The following is a 17225-nucleotide window of genomic DNA, read 5'->3' as shown; positions in this document are numbered from 1 at the left end:
CGTTGATCTTCTCTCTAATAGGTCGTACAACTTTTTAGGTTGTACATTACCTTGACGCACACAACATAGTGGGCGCCTTTACAGTGTATATACAACTTTAACATATTCTTAAATAAAGCTGGTTCTTCTGCTGCTGCTGCTGTGTCGTGCCAATGATGTCGTGTTGTCCTCATTTTTATACCCTGAACCCATTAAAAATAATAAGAGCTTGAGTCACCAAACTTGACATATAGCTTCTAAAATAGAATATATATATTAATTTGATGTTGGAAGAAGAGGGTTCAGGGTATGCCCTAGTCGGGAGCTCCCGACTAGAACCTCTTGTTTATTTTCAATGCTGATTGACGGACAGGGCACTGGCTGTTATTCCTCTTGCCCTATACTCATCTAATGTGATGCGTATGGACATTTGCGAACACTTTTTAAAACACCTTACTCCCTCAGTATACTTTGTGTTACTTTCGCGAGATTAATTTCCCTCGACGTAGTTTGTAGTATTTATCCGCTGGGTGACACTTGTCACGGTCGCCATGGACAAATAACTTTATAAATTAATTGTTTTATTCATTGGAGTTTCTGCTCCAATTTAAGCTTTATTGTTTCGTCTTTGATTTCTTAAAAATAAATAATTCTTACAATCTTTACTTAGCTACTTCTTAGCTAAGATGGCGTGAACTGCGCTGCCAGCGACGCCGGCAGCGGAGCGGTTATATTTATATATATATACTTGTATATACATGGGAAACGCTGACGCTGCGTTGTTGCTTACACACATACATATATGTGTGGTCATATTTCATATGTATGCACTTGAAATGTACATATGTAAAGACTGCAACAAAGTTTTACAGTGTGACGGTTTGATATATATTGAGTACAGTGTGTACTCTATATGTGCGCATATCACAAATGTCAGCGCCAATAGGAAATGCGTTGTGCTCATCCATTGCCAGTTTGTGCATAGTTCGCAGTGAGAGAAACGATGCTGGTTTTGTGCCGTAGTTGACGGTGTCTAATTTTTAAATCTGTATCTTCTGATGTTGAGACTCACGCCACAGGATATATTGAAAATAGCTGTCTGCTTGTTCGACTCATACGCATCGATACATGTTGCACATGTCGCCTGTGAGGGCGACTGCAAATGTACGAAAACCCATCAACATCAGCGAGTGTCTAGAGGTAGTAGCTGCCGAACCATCTAACACGACCCTTAGCTTGGTTGTAGTGCTATCCTCCTTCAACACGCAATTATGTGCAAATAGTACTTGCATCGACCCAGTGCAGCTAAGCTAACAAGTGACATATAATTCAAGTGAGGATATTCCTTGATAAAAGCTGCATACAGGGTGTTCAAAATTGGATTGCGGTCCAGTTTCCTTTCTAAATTAAGGAATCGAAAAAGCGCCTGTTAATAGGTACACTCAGCTGATCCATGGTTGGTCGGAGCGAACCGAATACTCGCCAGTCGGCAGACGTTTAAAATTGTCGCAGTCGCGCTTCTCCCTGTTTGGTAAGGATTCAGGCTCGGCACAACATTCCAGCTACCGAAAACGACGGATTAATCTGTGCATTCGTCTGCAGACACGAGTCTTCTAGCAGATCTGGATTCATCATGTGAAGCACCTCCAGTCGTGACCCAACCATAGCGAGTCTTTTGCAGTATCGGCAGTCCAGCAGCTAGTTTAATCTGGCCGACGCAGAGCAGCTCGAAAAACACACGCCGAGGTTCGGGTAAACGAAAACAATTATAATAACAATGGAACAATCGCTAAATTGCACCGCCAATCGTAACTCATATAAGGCACTAGATCATAGGTGCAAAAGAAAATTGCATTATAGCACTAACCAAACAACATATACAACAAAATCAGAAATCCTAAAATCTTGTTAAATTTGCATCGGGGACAGGCAGGCAGGCAAGCAACAGGCACACAAGCGCATAAATGCTTATATTCATATACAAAGTATGCAAGTATGCGTGAATAGCGAGTCCAAAATATTTTAAATGCACACATGGCAACGCTTGGGTACCCTTACCAACGATAGCGAGCTAAAATGCAAGAATTTCGCATCGACGTGGCAAACCCTTTCTCTATTTCATATTAGCCGTGCTTTCAAAAGGGTAGAAATGCCTCAGCATTTGGGAAAAATTGAATTTTGCGCAGTTTTGCTGGTCGGACAAATACACACACACACACATTGAAACGATCCCTAAACATAGAGAGAGCATTGAGAGCTGAAAGTAAGTGCGAGCGAGATAGAAGTTAACAGCGTTGCCGTTCTATCGCACAAATCATATGGAAGAGAGTGCGCCAAGCACTTTCCTGTAGAGTAAGCGGTTTAAAAATACATCATATGTATATCTTACTCCCTTACTCGCGATTTTGGACCAGATGCCTCCGATACTTTTTGTGACAACGCTGTTTGTATGGGATGTCCAGTCTATATGTTGTTTGGTTAGTGGTCAAACCCTTTAATTATTTCATATTACTCATCCCTTCACAAACTACCGACTTTTAAGAAAAATTGAATTTGTGGGCATTTTTGCTTGTGCGGACAAACAGACAATAAAACGGTAAGTAGACAAATTGAAAAGGCACAGAGAGTAAACCAAATTACAAAAGTCATATGTATTTCCTACTTTCTTAATGTCTAAGCATGCGGGCGGGTCTCGAAGCCGAATAAAAACGAACGCGACTTTGGCCCAGCCGCATATAAAATGCATGGCCCCCAGCACTTTACACTAGACAGGACAGGACAGAACATAAGAATAAAACGAATTATTTGATAGTCTGTACGAACTCGAAATTATTTAAAGTGTTAAAAGATATAATATCATCACAAGCATAGCATTTTCACAAAGAAGGAATGCTGTTTAAACCAACACCTTAAGTAAAAAAAAAGCTATACAGCTATCTGTGATGCCAAAAGACCAGTTGGTTAAATGTTGTGTCATTTTTTTCTGGCCTACCTCTTACTTAGTGACAAAATTGATAAATATAAATTACAGAGGCAACACAGCAGAGCCAGAACAATTATTTATTATGATAGTACAATTCAAAAAGCTAAGCTACAATTTTCACCAGATATCTTATGAGATAGAGGTGCACACTAAGTCAGGGTTTTTAGAAACTCAATAAGCAAGTATGTAAATATCTCGGAAATGGTTTGTATAAAAGTTTTAGGTTTAACGGCCAATCAACTTTAACTCACATTTAAACGTCGGCGTAAAATATAAACTAAAATGTAAGGTTGACTGTGGTGCGGGAAAAAATTAGTTTTCAGCGGAAAAATGTTTATTTAAAATGCAAGGCAAAATACCTGATTTGACTTGTAACAAACTTAGTATTAGGCTTTAACAAATCAATTCGAATTATATGTATTCATAAAAAACGAAAAGGACTCTTAAATAACTATATTAATAAGTCAAAGCCAAATTATGTGAAAAGTATCCAGTCATACTTAATGGGGCAGTTTTTGGGAAAATTGCATTTTTCTATTCTTCTTATCACTCACACCACTAACCAAACAACTTATAGACTGGACATCCCATACAAACAGCGTTGTCACAAAAAGTATCGGAGGCATCTGGTCCAAAATCGCAAGTATGGGAGTAAGATATACATATGATGTATTTTTGAACCGCTTACTCTACAGGAAAGTGCTTGGCGCACTCTCTTCCATATGATTTGTGCGATAGAACGGCAACGCTGTTAACTTTTATCTCGCTCGCACTTACTCTCAGCTCTCAATGCTCTCTCTATGTTTAGGGATCGTTTCAATGTGTGTGTGTGTGTATTTGTCCGACCAGCAAAACTGCGCACAAATTCAATTTTTCCCAAATGCTGAGGCATTTCTACCCTTTTGAAAGCACGGCTAATATGAAATAGAGAAAGGGTTTGCCACGTCGATGCGAAATTCTTGCATTTTAGCTCGCTATCGTTGGTAAGGGTGCCCAAGCGTTGCCATGTGTGCATTTAAAATATTTTGGACTCGCTATACACACATACTTGCATATTTTGTGTATGAATAGAAGCATTTATGCGCTTGTGTGCCTGTTTGTTGCCTGCCTGCCTGTCCCCGATGCAAATTTACAAGATTTTAGGATTTCTGATTTTGGACCATAGAGAGAGCATTGAGAGCTGAGAGTAAGTGCGAGCGAGATAAAAGTTAACAGCGTTGCCGTTCTATTGCACAAATCATATGGAAGAGAGTGCGCCAAGCACTTTCCTGTAGAGTAAGCGGTTCAAAAATGCATCATATGTATATCTCACTCCCTTACTCGCGAGTTTGGACCAGATGCCACCGATACATTTTGTGTCTACTTCTGGTACTCATGTCTACTCTATATGTTGTTTGGTTAGTGCTCACACTTAATGCAAAAAAACAGACTGGCAATATTATATTCCATATTGTATAATGGTGGCAATATCAATCTACATTGATATATCATCCTATATAAATTTATTAGGATGTAATGAAAGAAATAGAAAAATGAGAATTTTGCATAATATGTGTACATAATTCTAATGAAATAAAATGAAAAATGATTTTCAAATCGAGCTCCACGTGCACAACTATCGTGCATTTGGGCCATTATCGGACAAATTAAAATACATCAATAAATTCATTTATAACTGAACGATTACCAAAAACCAAATATCTCCGACGATATTACCGCCGCTAATTTGACGCACATCGAATTCGCTCATATCGAAGCGTTGACAATTGTTCAAAATTATCGCAATATAATCGACAATCGTGCCGCCACCACGTTATCACAATTTTGGTTGCGTTTACTTATAAAAATACATAAATAAAAAATACTTCGTTAAATAGACACCATCACCGACAGGTTCGTGGTGTTTCTTATGTGGAGTGACCAAATCGAAGTATTATCCGCTAAAGTGCCAAACGAAGAATTAACAAAACATCGAATTAATATCGATGCAGGGAACATTCGTGCTCCCATTATTTTCATCACTACTGTAATAATAAGAAAAGAACAAAGCAGGCAGTGCAGTGAAATCAAACAATTGACGGTGTTCAAATGGGTAATTTAGTGAGCAGACAAAACGCAGCTGTCGAGGAAGCAGACCATATTACCAACAATGCTTATAAATATCCACCTCGAATTGGCAATTTCTTCGGCACACACTTTATAATGGGTGGTGAACGCTTTGACACGCCCCAGCCCGAGTCTTATTTGTTTGGCGAGAATGCGGACCTTAATTTTCTAGGCAATCGACCTACAGCTTTTCCCTATCCACCGCCGCAAGCTAATGAGCCAACAAAAACGCTCAAAAGTCTTGTCAATATACGAAAAGAATCTGTCAGATTTGTGCGAGTACCTTATGACAAGAGACCAAGTTGTGCTGAAGCTGATACTGTGCAGGAGAATGAAAAGAACAAAACCCTAAAGGAAGCCAACGGATCAGCATCCGGTGAGCAAATTGACGGTAATGTGCTTTGCAACATGGTTGGAGTCAGTAGCGGTGCAGAGACGGTGCTGCCAAACTATTTCTACAACATTGAGTTTATTTTCGACTCGGACGCAAAGTGTGCCATTACCGTGTACTACGTCTGCACGGAAGATGTGAGTCCCAGTGGCGTCACATTAGCACCTCGCGAAGGATTGTCTCTTTCATCAGATACTTACCATTACGATAAAGGTATCAATCAATTTTTCTCGCAACCCAACCACGTGTTCAACCCGCAGCTTATACCTGAGGATGATCTTACATACAATGCCAGCCGCGAACAATACCCAGTTGCTATACATTGTGTCATTGAGGAAGGTAACGAGGAATGTCGTCAGTCGCATACTACTATTTGCGTGATAGACCACCATCCAGAGACATGTAGTTATGTGCTCCGCGCCCTTAAGCAAAAAATTTTTGTAGACGGTCTATGCTACTTGCTGCAAGAGATCTACGGAATCGAGAATAAAGCAGTGAACAAAACCTCCCTAGATGAAGAGATTGATGACCATGGAAGTGAGTGCGTCATTTGCATGAGCGAAACCCGCGACACACTTATTTTGCCCTGCCGCCATTTATGTCTTTGCAACTCTTGTGCCGACTCTCTGCGTTACCAGGCAAACAACTGTCCTATCTGCCGAGCGCCGTTTCGTGCTCTGTTACAAATACGAGCTGTGCAAAAAGGCATCAGCACACATATGCTGCACCAGAATACACCAACCTCAGTGGCTGGCGAGCCCACCCCTCCCGATGTTCCCCCTGGATACATACCCGTCTCACTTATAGAAGCGCTCAATGGACCGCCACAGTATGTGACTCGTGCCAGGTATTAAAACAAGAAATGCCAAAGCTAATAATGATTTTCTTTCCATTAAAGCTGAACGATATAGTAAAAAAGAATAAATTTTTTTCGGGTGGCAAAAAAAAAAAACTAATGTCAACGTTTATTATATGCAAAAATGCAACTTTTGAAAACATTCTATATAGTAGTTTATATTGATTGTTTGTAATCTTAAATGACGGATGAGAGTTGAGTTGAAAAAACTTGAAACTTCAGACCAAATCTCAGCTTTCGCAATTTTTCTAAGGAAGCTACGTGATTTAGTCTTTGATGATACATCTTTGCTAAATTGTTAGAAGCTTAATGCTTATAATTTGCAAACAAATATATTCAAATTATTATAAAACAAGTAAACGAGCTCCTGGCGGGAGTGCTCAATCTATAGATCTGCCGAACTACCCTTAAAATAATCTAGATTTCTACACAAACATTATTTTTGGTATAATTTTGGTTTCTATTGTCGGATCTGTAAATTCAATCTACAGGGTGACTGCCTCTCAGGGCTCTTACAGTCTGATATAGCGTTTGTACATAAAGACATGTTAGACTCTTTGATATTGACCAAGAATATATGGAATCGGGGAAGCCCTCTCCCGGTAGCATGCATTAGAATAGAACCATTACATCAAAAACAAGATAGTCTACGGTAATACGGCGACCATACATTTGAGCGCAAGACAAAATTTATCTTCATTTAGGTGGCTTTTCGCTCTCTTAATGTTACTCCACTCTATTGTCAGCGATGTTAAATAACTGGATGTCTAGCTGGCGCGAGGTCGGGTGAAACTAAAATCTATGCTGTTTGCCAAAATAGCTCGCCCACACTCAAGCAGTCTATTGAAGGGAATTCTACAAAATGTATAACATTATATTACAAACACAAATGTACATCGCTCTTATAATTTTTCACGTTCGTACTGTTCGACTACATGTCTGATCGTGTTGGTGTTTTCAATATGTTCAACATTAACATTACTAGTGTGTAGCAATGTTGTTCTTGTAATATTACAGTTGCCTTGAAGATAGGTGTGTTTAGCGCGTATTTAATTTAATTGATTGGTGTCTGAGCTTGATGTCAGATTTATGCTTTGATATACTTGATATTCAACAAATATTTTGTTGCATTTGTTATTTTTCGTTATCGTTGAAAGGTATTTTGTAGCTAAATTGATTCTTTTTCTTTTCTATTTATTCTTGTTTTTCTTCAAATATTTCTATTTATACCCTAAACGCATTAAAAATTGGTGAAAGGGGTTTAATGTATTTGTGCATACGTACGTTACAGTCATCTCCGACTCCATAAAGTAAATATATTCTTGATCAGCATCAATTGCCAATCGATCTAGCCGTGTCCGTCCGTCTGTCTGTATCCAAGGAGAACCTATAAGAGCAAGAGACTTAAAATTTTGAAGGTAGGTCCTAGTCAGGTTCATTATTTTGGCATCCGACTTTTCTAACTTCGCACCTCTTTTCTGCGAGTATTGAAAATATGTTTGTGTAATGCGGTCAAAATAACAAAATAATATTTATTTGCACATACACAGGTAATAATAGTATTAGCCGCTTCGATTGGTTAATGTGTCCTCTAACACACATTTTATTCTCTGTCCCACGCCAGGAGCATTGGTTTGCAACATCTCGTATTATCTGGCGCCAGATGCACCTCATGAATTTGTCGTACTTTTTTATTTTTTTTTTTGCAGATTTTGCGACTTATTTAATGATCTTGAGAAAAATGAAAGATTTATCAGCGAGTAATTAAATGATTTAATTTACAGTTTCCTTATAAAATTCTTGAAGGACATCTCTCATTTGTGACATTTTTCAAATGCCTCAAAGTCTCCAAGCGTAACGTATGGTGCAGCGTCAATTTCGTTTTGTGTGCCTTTCCGCAAATTAGTCATTGTATAATAAAAATGTTGCCTAAGAGAATAATTTCCGCTCCTTAACAATCAATTCTCGTCATCTCATACATTTTATAGTCAATTAAAGGAAAGTAAGTGTATACCATTGTCTTCAAAATTAAATATGTTGCCAGATATTTGTTCATCATTATAGAATGTTGGTTTGAAGACAATGTGCCTGCAATAGTGTGGTTTATGGGAAAAGTAAAAATTTATTACATATATATCAACAACTATTCGGTTATCCAACATTTCATCACTAACTATACAAATGGTTAGTGATTTTATTTTCAATCTCACTAATTATACAGTGTACCAATAATGTCTTCATACAGCGACTCAAATATACTAAACGAAACGAAAATAACATACAGTTTCCCAGTAATTGTTTGCGAAATGAATCACAGCACACGAATTCTTTTTTAAACTTATATTTTACCGATTTAAACTATTTATTCTTAATTTTTTTAGGCATATAATTATTATTTTAAGTATTCTTCATAGATATAAGGCACAAACATAACAAAATTCAAAACGCAAATGTAAAAAAAAACAGACAAAACTAAAATGAGGCAATTTTTGCGCTGTCAATAAATTCTTTGCAAAATGCAAACTATTACTATATGTATATAACTAAATCTAGGAAATTATAGCTATTGTGGTACCAATATTTGGTATATTGGCCATTAGCATCCATTACAGCCCGCAGACGACGAGACATTGACTAAATAAGGTTATATAGGTCATACATTTCGGGTATTTTTACCCATTCTTTTTGAATGGCCTTGATGAGAGCGTTTTTATTAGTTGGGCTTCGTTTCCCTACGCGCTTCTCTAGGAAAGCCCACAAATTTTCAATTGGGTTTAAGTCAGGACTCTGGGCAGGGTTGTCAATGACTTTGCTGCAATTATACAGTAGCCAAGTCCTGCACAAAAACGATTTGTGTTTGAGGTCATTGTCCTGATAAAGTTTGTACCTCTGTTTATTGGGGTTTTGGGGGTCTTCGAAGCCAAACTTTATTGCGCTCCTTGACAATTCATTCTTTAGAATGTCCAAGTAAAACTCTTTCGTCATCACATCATTGAAAATGCGCAGCTCACCAACACCTTTCGACAATATGCAGCCCCACACCATTACCGAAAGCTTGCCAAACTTTACTGTTGGTATTATATTCTTCGGTTCCAGAGCTGTATTGGGCTTTCTCCAAACTTTGCTGGGTCCGTCATGATAATATAACATTATTTTTGTCTCGTCACAAAAAATAACGTCATCCCAGTACTCCACGGGCTTGTTGACATTGGCAATAGAAAAATTAAGCCGCCTCTGAATATTTACTGCGGACAGTAGTAGCTTCTTCCTAGCTATTTGCGAGGAGTATTTATGGACTTTTAAGACTTTACGAACTGTCTCGTGGCTCACTGTCTTATTGCAGTCATTTTTTAAGTCCGATGCCAATTGTCGGAGGCTAGTTTGAGGTTGATCGTTGATCTGTTTTAAAATTTTTGCATGATCGCGTCTAGTGAGCTTCGCTGGTCTACCTCCGGAGTGCTTTAATTCCAATCTATTTTCTTTTTCGGCGCGGTTAATAATATTATAAACAGTTCTTAGCTTAATTGAGAACATTTCCGCCAATTCTTTAGCAGATTTCCCCTTGTGGTAGTGGAAATAAACTAATTGAATTAGATTTTCATTAATTCGTTGACCAGGCATTGCAAAAAGCTCTAAATTAGGCAAGATGTGAACTGTTAAAAACGCAAAATCGCTTAGAAGGTTCGCACACTGCATATCAATGACTCACGCATTAAAATTTCTTCGAATTTGAAGTACCGTTAGGTAGGTTGTGCTCTATTTCGAATTGTGTTTGCATTTTGCAAAGAATTAATTGACAGCGCAAAAATTGCCTCATTTTAGTTTTGTCTGTTTTTTTTTTACATTTGCGTTTTAAATTTTGTTATGTTTGTGCCTTATATCTATGAAGAATACTGAAAATAATAATTATATGCAAAAAAAAAATTAAGAAGAAATAGTTTAAACCGGTAAAATATAAGTTTAAAAATGAGTTTGTGTGCTGTTTTTCATTTTGCAAACAATTACTTGAGAAACTGTACTTGCAGATGAGCAAAAAATAAAACTAAATGCATTTTTCTTTATCAATTAATTAACTTTATTTAACAAACAAAAATAATTCGATATTTTTAATAATCTAAAAGTTATAAGGAAAAAACAAAAAATAGGGCACGTTTTTGGCTTCAATTAAGTCTTCGTACACTTAAACTAATTACTTTAGAATTGTTCTTAATAAGTAAATAACTTAAAACAACAATGCTCGATGGGATTTAAATCAGGACTCTGGGGTGGCGTCTTGCGTAAGTGTGGCGTATTATATGCAAGATCTTCCGTGTATTGTAAGCAATATGCTTGGGGTCATTATCTTGTTGAGAATAAAATGAGCTTGATACGGCCAATTTTTCCACGGCCTCAATTTTTTTTTTTTAAATATCAATATATAGACGATGGTCCATCACTCCCTCAATTATTTCCAAGCTGCCGACGCCACTTGCAGCCATACAACCCCATACCATCACTCCACCACCACCATGTTTAATTGTTTTAATAGTATTTTTCGGTTATATGCCTCTCCGGTTCTTCTCCACACTCGAAGCCGTCCATCTGAGCCAAAATATAACATTACGCCAAAACTCTGGAGCCGCATTTTGGTACTCTTTTGCGAAGTGCAAGCGCCTCTTTCTATTGACGAAGTTCACAAAAGGATTTCATCTCGGTGTGCGTGACTTGTACGCGGCATCTACTACGGCTTTTCTAACCGTCTCTGAGCTCTGAGCTTATATTATTGGCTTATAAATGGATCCGAGGCAACCATTCGCTTAATAGCTAGCCGATCGCTGCTTGTCAAACTTTGTGGGCAGCCAGATTTTGCCTTAATTTTTACAAGTCCTTCAGATTTAAACCGTCCAATGACAGATTGTACGGTGGAACGACTGCGACATATAATATTTGCAATTTCTACATATGATTTTTGCTGCTTTACGTGCATATTTAAAATTACCTGACTTTCCCCAATGCTTTAATATTTTCCGGGCATTTTTAACCAATATCTAACCACGTATTAAACAAATAAAAAAAAAAATTCTCAGAAACTTGCTTCCAAGAATTGCCAAAAATGCCTATGTACACGATCAAAAACTACCGTTACCTTTTTTGCATTTCATATGCAGCTTAAGTGCTAGAATAGTATGGTGTACGAAGATTTAATAGGAGCCAAAAACGTGCCTTATTTTTGTTCTTTCCTTATAACTTTTAGATTATTAAAAATATTGAACATATTTTTTTGTTAAATAAAGTTAAATAATAGATAAACAAAACTGCATTTAAACTTTTTTTCTTGCTCTTCTGCAATTAAGTTACCAAATTATATTTTAGTCGCTGTACATTATTGGTACACTGTATACGTATATATGTCGCCAATCCTGACGAAAAAAAGCAATCGCCATCTTTGAGATAAAACAAGTAAGAGGTTCTAGTGGGGAGCTCCCAGCTCTCGACTCTCAATTAAATAAAATTTGTTCGCTCAACAGCAAAATCAAATCATTACCTGTCCTTTTGTTGATGTCATTAGCGGACAGCCATCTATCTGGAGATGCAAATGTATTGCTCTCTGAAAATAATGAATTCGATATAAATTTAATTTCTATTTCATTTGTTTTAGCAATCTCTATTTTTTTGCGTCTCGTTTTACGAGGCACTTAAATATATTGCCTGCTTTTTCTTTTGTAAATCATTTTCACAAATTAAAATAAAATGTTAAGTAATATTATTTATTTATATATATAAATATTATTTATATATAGAATAATACTCTGGAATATTCTCTATAGAAAACCAATGTTTTGCTGTTCTTCACTAAGATCCACGTAACTTGCGCCATCGGCGGACAATAGAAAAGAGAGCAAAGGAATTGTTCAACCTTCCAAAAAGACATATTTACCTGTTAAATGCGAAACATATATTCTTGATCAGCATCAACAGCCTAGTCGATCTAGCCATGTCCTTCTGTCTGTCCGTCCCAACCTAAGGCTTGAAATTTTAGATGTAGATCCTCCTAGTGCCTGCGCAGATCGAGTCTGTTTTCGATAATCGATAACTTCTTTTCCAAGCAATCGATATAAATCGACATCGACATCCTGTTTTTTGGGCAAACCGTGTAAATATTAAAAGCTGGAGTCACCAAACTTGATATGTTGTTTCTAGAGTCTCTAACTATTGTCCTGACTGACTGACTGATTGGTGATCAACGCACAGCCCAAACCGTAAGAGCTAGGAAGCTAAATTTTCACTGTAGTTACCTTATGTGATGAAGGTGCACGTTAAGACGGGGTTTTGGGAAATCCCACCCGCAAGTACGGAACTCTCGCGAAAAACGATTGTATGCATCTCTTTTGTTTACCATCCAATCGGCCTCTAACTCAATTTAAAAGATCTTTGATCAAATTCATTTGAGACCCCTCAACACACTTTTCCTAGAATGTATACCTCCTTGGTGGAAATGAGGGTCAAAGATTAGGTGGGAGGCCTTTTTCCTTCTAATTCATTTCCATGGATCTACATAAAAAATTATTTGAGACGAGTTTCACATAAACTCCTTCGGTGGAAAGTGAATTTTAAAAATATTTTTTTGTGAATTTTAAGTTGTGTCCGATTTGCATCAAACTTATTTTCAAAGCTCCACAAAAGAATATAATGAATACGTGTTTCAGCGATTTTTTTATCGTCCGGTCAGTTTCATTCATCATTTTCAAAGCTTTTTGAGAACGTTGATTTTGTAACACAAGTGCCACGGTCGGGCTATACCCGCCAGTATTTTATATGTTTCAAGTATCTTTCAATTCATACCTATCGCCACCACTTCGCTACTACCGCAGAGCTATAAACCAAGTTAATAGCCAGATTTATATTGCCCACCAATTTAAGGCACAATTTTAATGCAATTAACTTTTTGAGAATACACAAGTATGTACAATGAGATATTCTGTAGAACATTTCATTAAGATCGGTTAAGAAAAAAACAAAGTTATTGGATGGGGCAGCTAGTGTAAATTCCAAGAATTTCTGTATACATGTACCCATATACATTCATGCACGTTTGCTTCGAATTCTATAAACAGCATTGTAATTACGATTTTTTTTTTTTTTTTTTTTGCTGCATTTTCATCACAAACTTCTCACTGCTAGTTCTCTCTGCGAATTCTTGCGATAAAAGCGTTTAACACGCTTGTGTGCTTGAAAATAGATAAAACATGAATAACTTTCTTGTACATATGTGACGAACAGGCAAAAAGAAGCATCCGCGATACCTTAAAGTATACATAAGTTATCGCCTGATTCTTGGCAAGTTTTTAGTAAGTCGATTAATCTAAGTAAATTGATTGGTGTCAGTCGGCTGGAATGGGCATACAATAGTTATTTAAAAGAATTAATTAATTTTTTACACTCGGTTACGAGTGTGGCAAATTTATGACTATTGCTAGCTAGCCCTAGTCTATGCCGCATAGCGCGACGACCACGTCCACGGAGTCAGTGGCCAAAGGTAGCTTGGTCAGCACTATTACATTGTATCCCAGTGACCTGTGCACAATTTAGTCGCTTATTGTTTACTTATGTTAACTAATATTGTATTGATCAGTGTCAAAAGCCGAATCGACTAAGCCATGCCGTCTGTTCGTTCATATATATGAACTCGGCAGCTATAGACCTAGATACTTGAACGTAGGTCCTCCTAGTACCCGCGCTGTACGAGTTTGTTTCTTATACTCGTACATGTCATGTCCCGTTTCCAAGCAATCAAAAATAAAATTGATTAAGGAATTTTGTTTTTTTTTTTTCAGCTAATCTCTTTGGATTTGAGTCAACAAACTAGACTTGTAGCTTCTAGAATAGTTAATATATATCCTTCCCGAATTGTTTTTCTTCTTACTTTTTCTACTTATAAACATTCCAATTGCAAGTAGATAATATTGTATTTTGTGCTGTGTGTGTATTTTAATTTGTTTTGATTACTCCTAATGCAAATGAGCTCGTAGAGCGATATGAATTTGGTGTTGGTAAAACAGGGTTCATTATATATCCAATTCAGGCACTCCCGACCTAGAGCCTCTTACTCCTTCAAATTTATTTGTATTACTGCCAACGCCAACGAGCTCGTATTGCAGGCTGTATTTTGTTGAAGTTGGTAGAAAAGGGTTCAAGATATCGCTTTACTGGTCTTATTGGTTTTCTTATAAAATGCATCTGAATAATAATGCATGCACATATGTATGTATGCGATCGGTTGCAATGCTGCTAGTGCGTACATAACCTATTAAAAATTTGTGCAAATGTATGTAATACAGAAAAAAGCTATAAGGTATATATTTATTCTTGTTCAGTACAAAAGCCGAGTCGGTCCAGCCATGACATTCTATATGTCCGTATATATGAGCGCGTCGATCTGAAAACTTATATTTCTGTATTTTTGCGCACACATACGCAAATATAGAATTGCAATTGTGTCGTATACCGTGCTTTGTGTATGTACTGTTGTTTTTTTCTCACCGAAACTAAATTCTTGGCTGTAAGCTATGAGGCGGTGACAAGGTTGAATGGATGCATACAAAGTCGCATCACGTGAGGGATTACTTATAATTTCTACGTAGATGATTTGATATCTGTCGTACCTACTGTAGCAGAGTTGCGACTGTTGCATTGAGGGCTGATTAATGTCATTATACTTTCCGTCATTAATTTGACCGCATTGTACGTAAACTGTGAGCGCTTCGAAGCAAACCCTTCTGATCAGCCAATACTTATCGGATACTAAAACGCTAGTGGGCCGGAGTTTTCGGGGTAACGCGCTTAAGTACACGATAGTCAATTCAATATTAGATGAAGGAGCATACCGGCACGCCCTTAAACGAATTTTATTTTGGTCAGATTATGAAGTGGTGCTTCATTGATTAGAAACGCATCACATATTTAAACATTCGTTGTCAATAGAGTGACAGATGCTCATGTCAGGAGTGTGCTGGCATTATGTTTCGACCTAGTTAACTGGTTTGCGTTTTGTTGGACTGGAATTTGTACAACGTAAATATACCCTTTGAAGAAGGATTTCGCAAATTGAATTGATAACACGGCAACCATTACTAAAGAAGCGACTACTCGAGGTCGATGTATGTTAAGAGCAGATACAATACCCGAGTTGATGTGGCATGTATGTGCTTGTTGCACATCGGCAGTTGAGATGGCATTTTAATTTCTTGCAACTGTCCATTTAATAAAGCAGTCAGCGTTCGCAGATGAAATTGCAAGCAAGCAAGATTAGTCGACGGTTTTGAAATTCTCAAATTAAAAGCTATCTTGTATCCTTGTTACGATGGCAAGCCAAATTTGAGGTTGTTGCGGATTAAAGAATTTTTATTGCCTCCACATAATGCGAAGTTTCCTACTACTGCTACTACTGTACACTAGGGTTACCTTTTGTGATGAAGGTGCACGCTATGTCCGGAGTCTGTGAAAAACCATCCCATCCGCCTATTTCAGATAACTACACAATTAAATTTATTTTCAAGGAACTTAGCGCAAATTTGTAAGAAAAAACATGTTTCACACTCATTGTTAAATCTATGCCTTCCTTCTGAGAAATGCGATTCAAAGAGTTTTTAGACGAAGCTCTGTTCGTTCGGGATCAAACTTATTTTCAGACCTCTATATAAGAACTTGATGAATACTCAATTCACCGATTTTAAAATTAATAGCGAAAAATATGCGAAAAACGGTGTATCTATTATTTTTTGCGAAGTATAAAAATAACAAGTAAGAGGTTCTAGTCGGGAGCTCCCGACTAGGGGATACCCTGAACCCTCTTATTCCAACACCAAATAAATTAATAAAAAAATAGTTCCCTTGGCATGGCTCGAATTTGCAACTGACCGCATTACTTATTGCCGACTCTACTCAACAGCCACACCAGGTAGGGCTCGAACTCGCGACAGACCGCACCACTTGCTATGCCTCTACTCAGCAGCCACACCAACAATTATGTACTTATGATAAAAAAAGGAACTAAAATAACATTACAAAAAATAAGATGCAATTACCATGCCATTAGAATGCGAAGCAGACGCGCATGAATGTGTGTGTGTACATGTATACAGAAATTCTTAAAGCTGCTGCCCCATTCAATTGCGCAGTTGCATGTAACTTTGTTTTTTCTTAACCGATCTTTATGAAATTTTCTACAGTATATCTTATTGTACCATAGAATATTTGTGTATTCGGAAAAAATTAATTGCATTTAAAGTGTGGTTTAAATTGGTTGGCAATAAAAGTTAGGTTATTAACTTGATTTAAAGCTCTGCGGTGGTAGCGGGGAGGTGGCGATAGGTATGAAATGAAAGATACTTGAAATATCTATAATATTCTAGAAGCAACATACCATGTTTGGTGGCTCTAGCTCTTATTATTTACCCAATTTGCTAAAAAAAAAACAGGATGTCGATATCGATTTTTATCAATTGCTTGGAAACGGGGTAAGTTATCGGTTATCAGAAACAAACTCGATCTGCGCGGGAACTAGGAGCATCTACATCTAAAATTTCAAATTTCTCTAGCTCTTATAGGTTCTGAGATCCTTGAGCTCATACATTCGGACGGACCGACGGACGGACAGACAGACGGACATGGCTAGATTGACTCGGCTATTGATGCTGATCAAGAATATATACTGTATGGGTCGGAGATGCTTTCTTCTACCTGTTACATACATTTGGATATTGCACAAATACAATATACCCTTATACCCATTTTTAATGGGTTCAGGGTATAAAAATTAATTAATTACTAAAGGAAAGGTATTCTGACCTTATTGATCACTGTTGGCGCATCGCCTCATGAATTCTTATATTATGTATCCTTATAAGCGGGGTACAACTACTTACCGAACA

General features: G+C 37.3%; 1 protein-coding gene across 3 annotated transcripts in view; it reads left to right on the top strand.

The window, feature by feature from the left end:
• The first annotated feature begins 4751 nt into the window (after positions 1-4751).
• Positions 4752-17225, top strand: part of Mrgn1 (Mahogunin ring finger 1) — a 56876-nt gene continuing 44402 nt past the window's right edge. For 2 of the 3 annotated variants that reach the window (XM_015171105.3, XM_002054880.4), the window contains exon 1: positions 4754-6306. In XM_015171105.3, the coding sequence (XP_015026591.2) occupies positions 5051-6306 (1256 nt within the window). In that variant the 5' untranslated portion in view covers positions 4754-5050. Of the gene's footprint in view, positions 6307-17225 lie in introns of all 3 variants that reach the window. The other variant, XM_032439112.2, reaches the window with a different exon arrangement.

Source organism: Drosophila virilis, chromosome X (genome assembly GCF_030788295.1).
Source record: "Drosophila virilis strain 15010-1051.87 chromosome X, Dvir_AGI_RSII-ME, whole genome shotgun sequence".
In the NCBI taxonomy this organism is placed as follows: Eukaryota; Metazoa; Arthropoda; class Insecta; order Diptera; family Drosophilidae; genus Drosophila; species Drosophila virilis.
The sequence above is the reverse complement of the archived record's forward strand: the minus strand, read 5'-3'. Positions and strand labels throughout refer to the sequence as shown.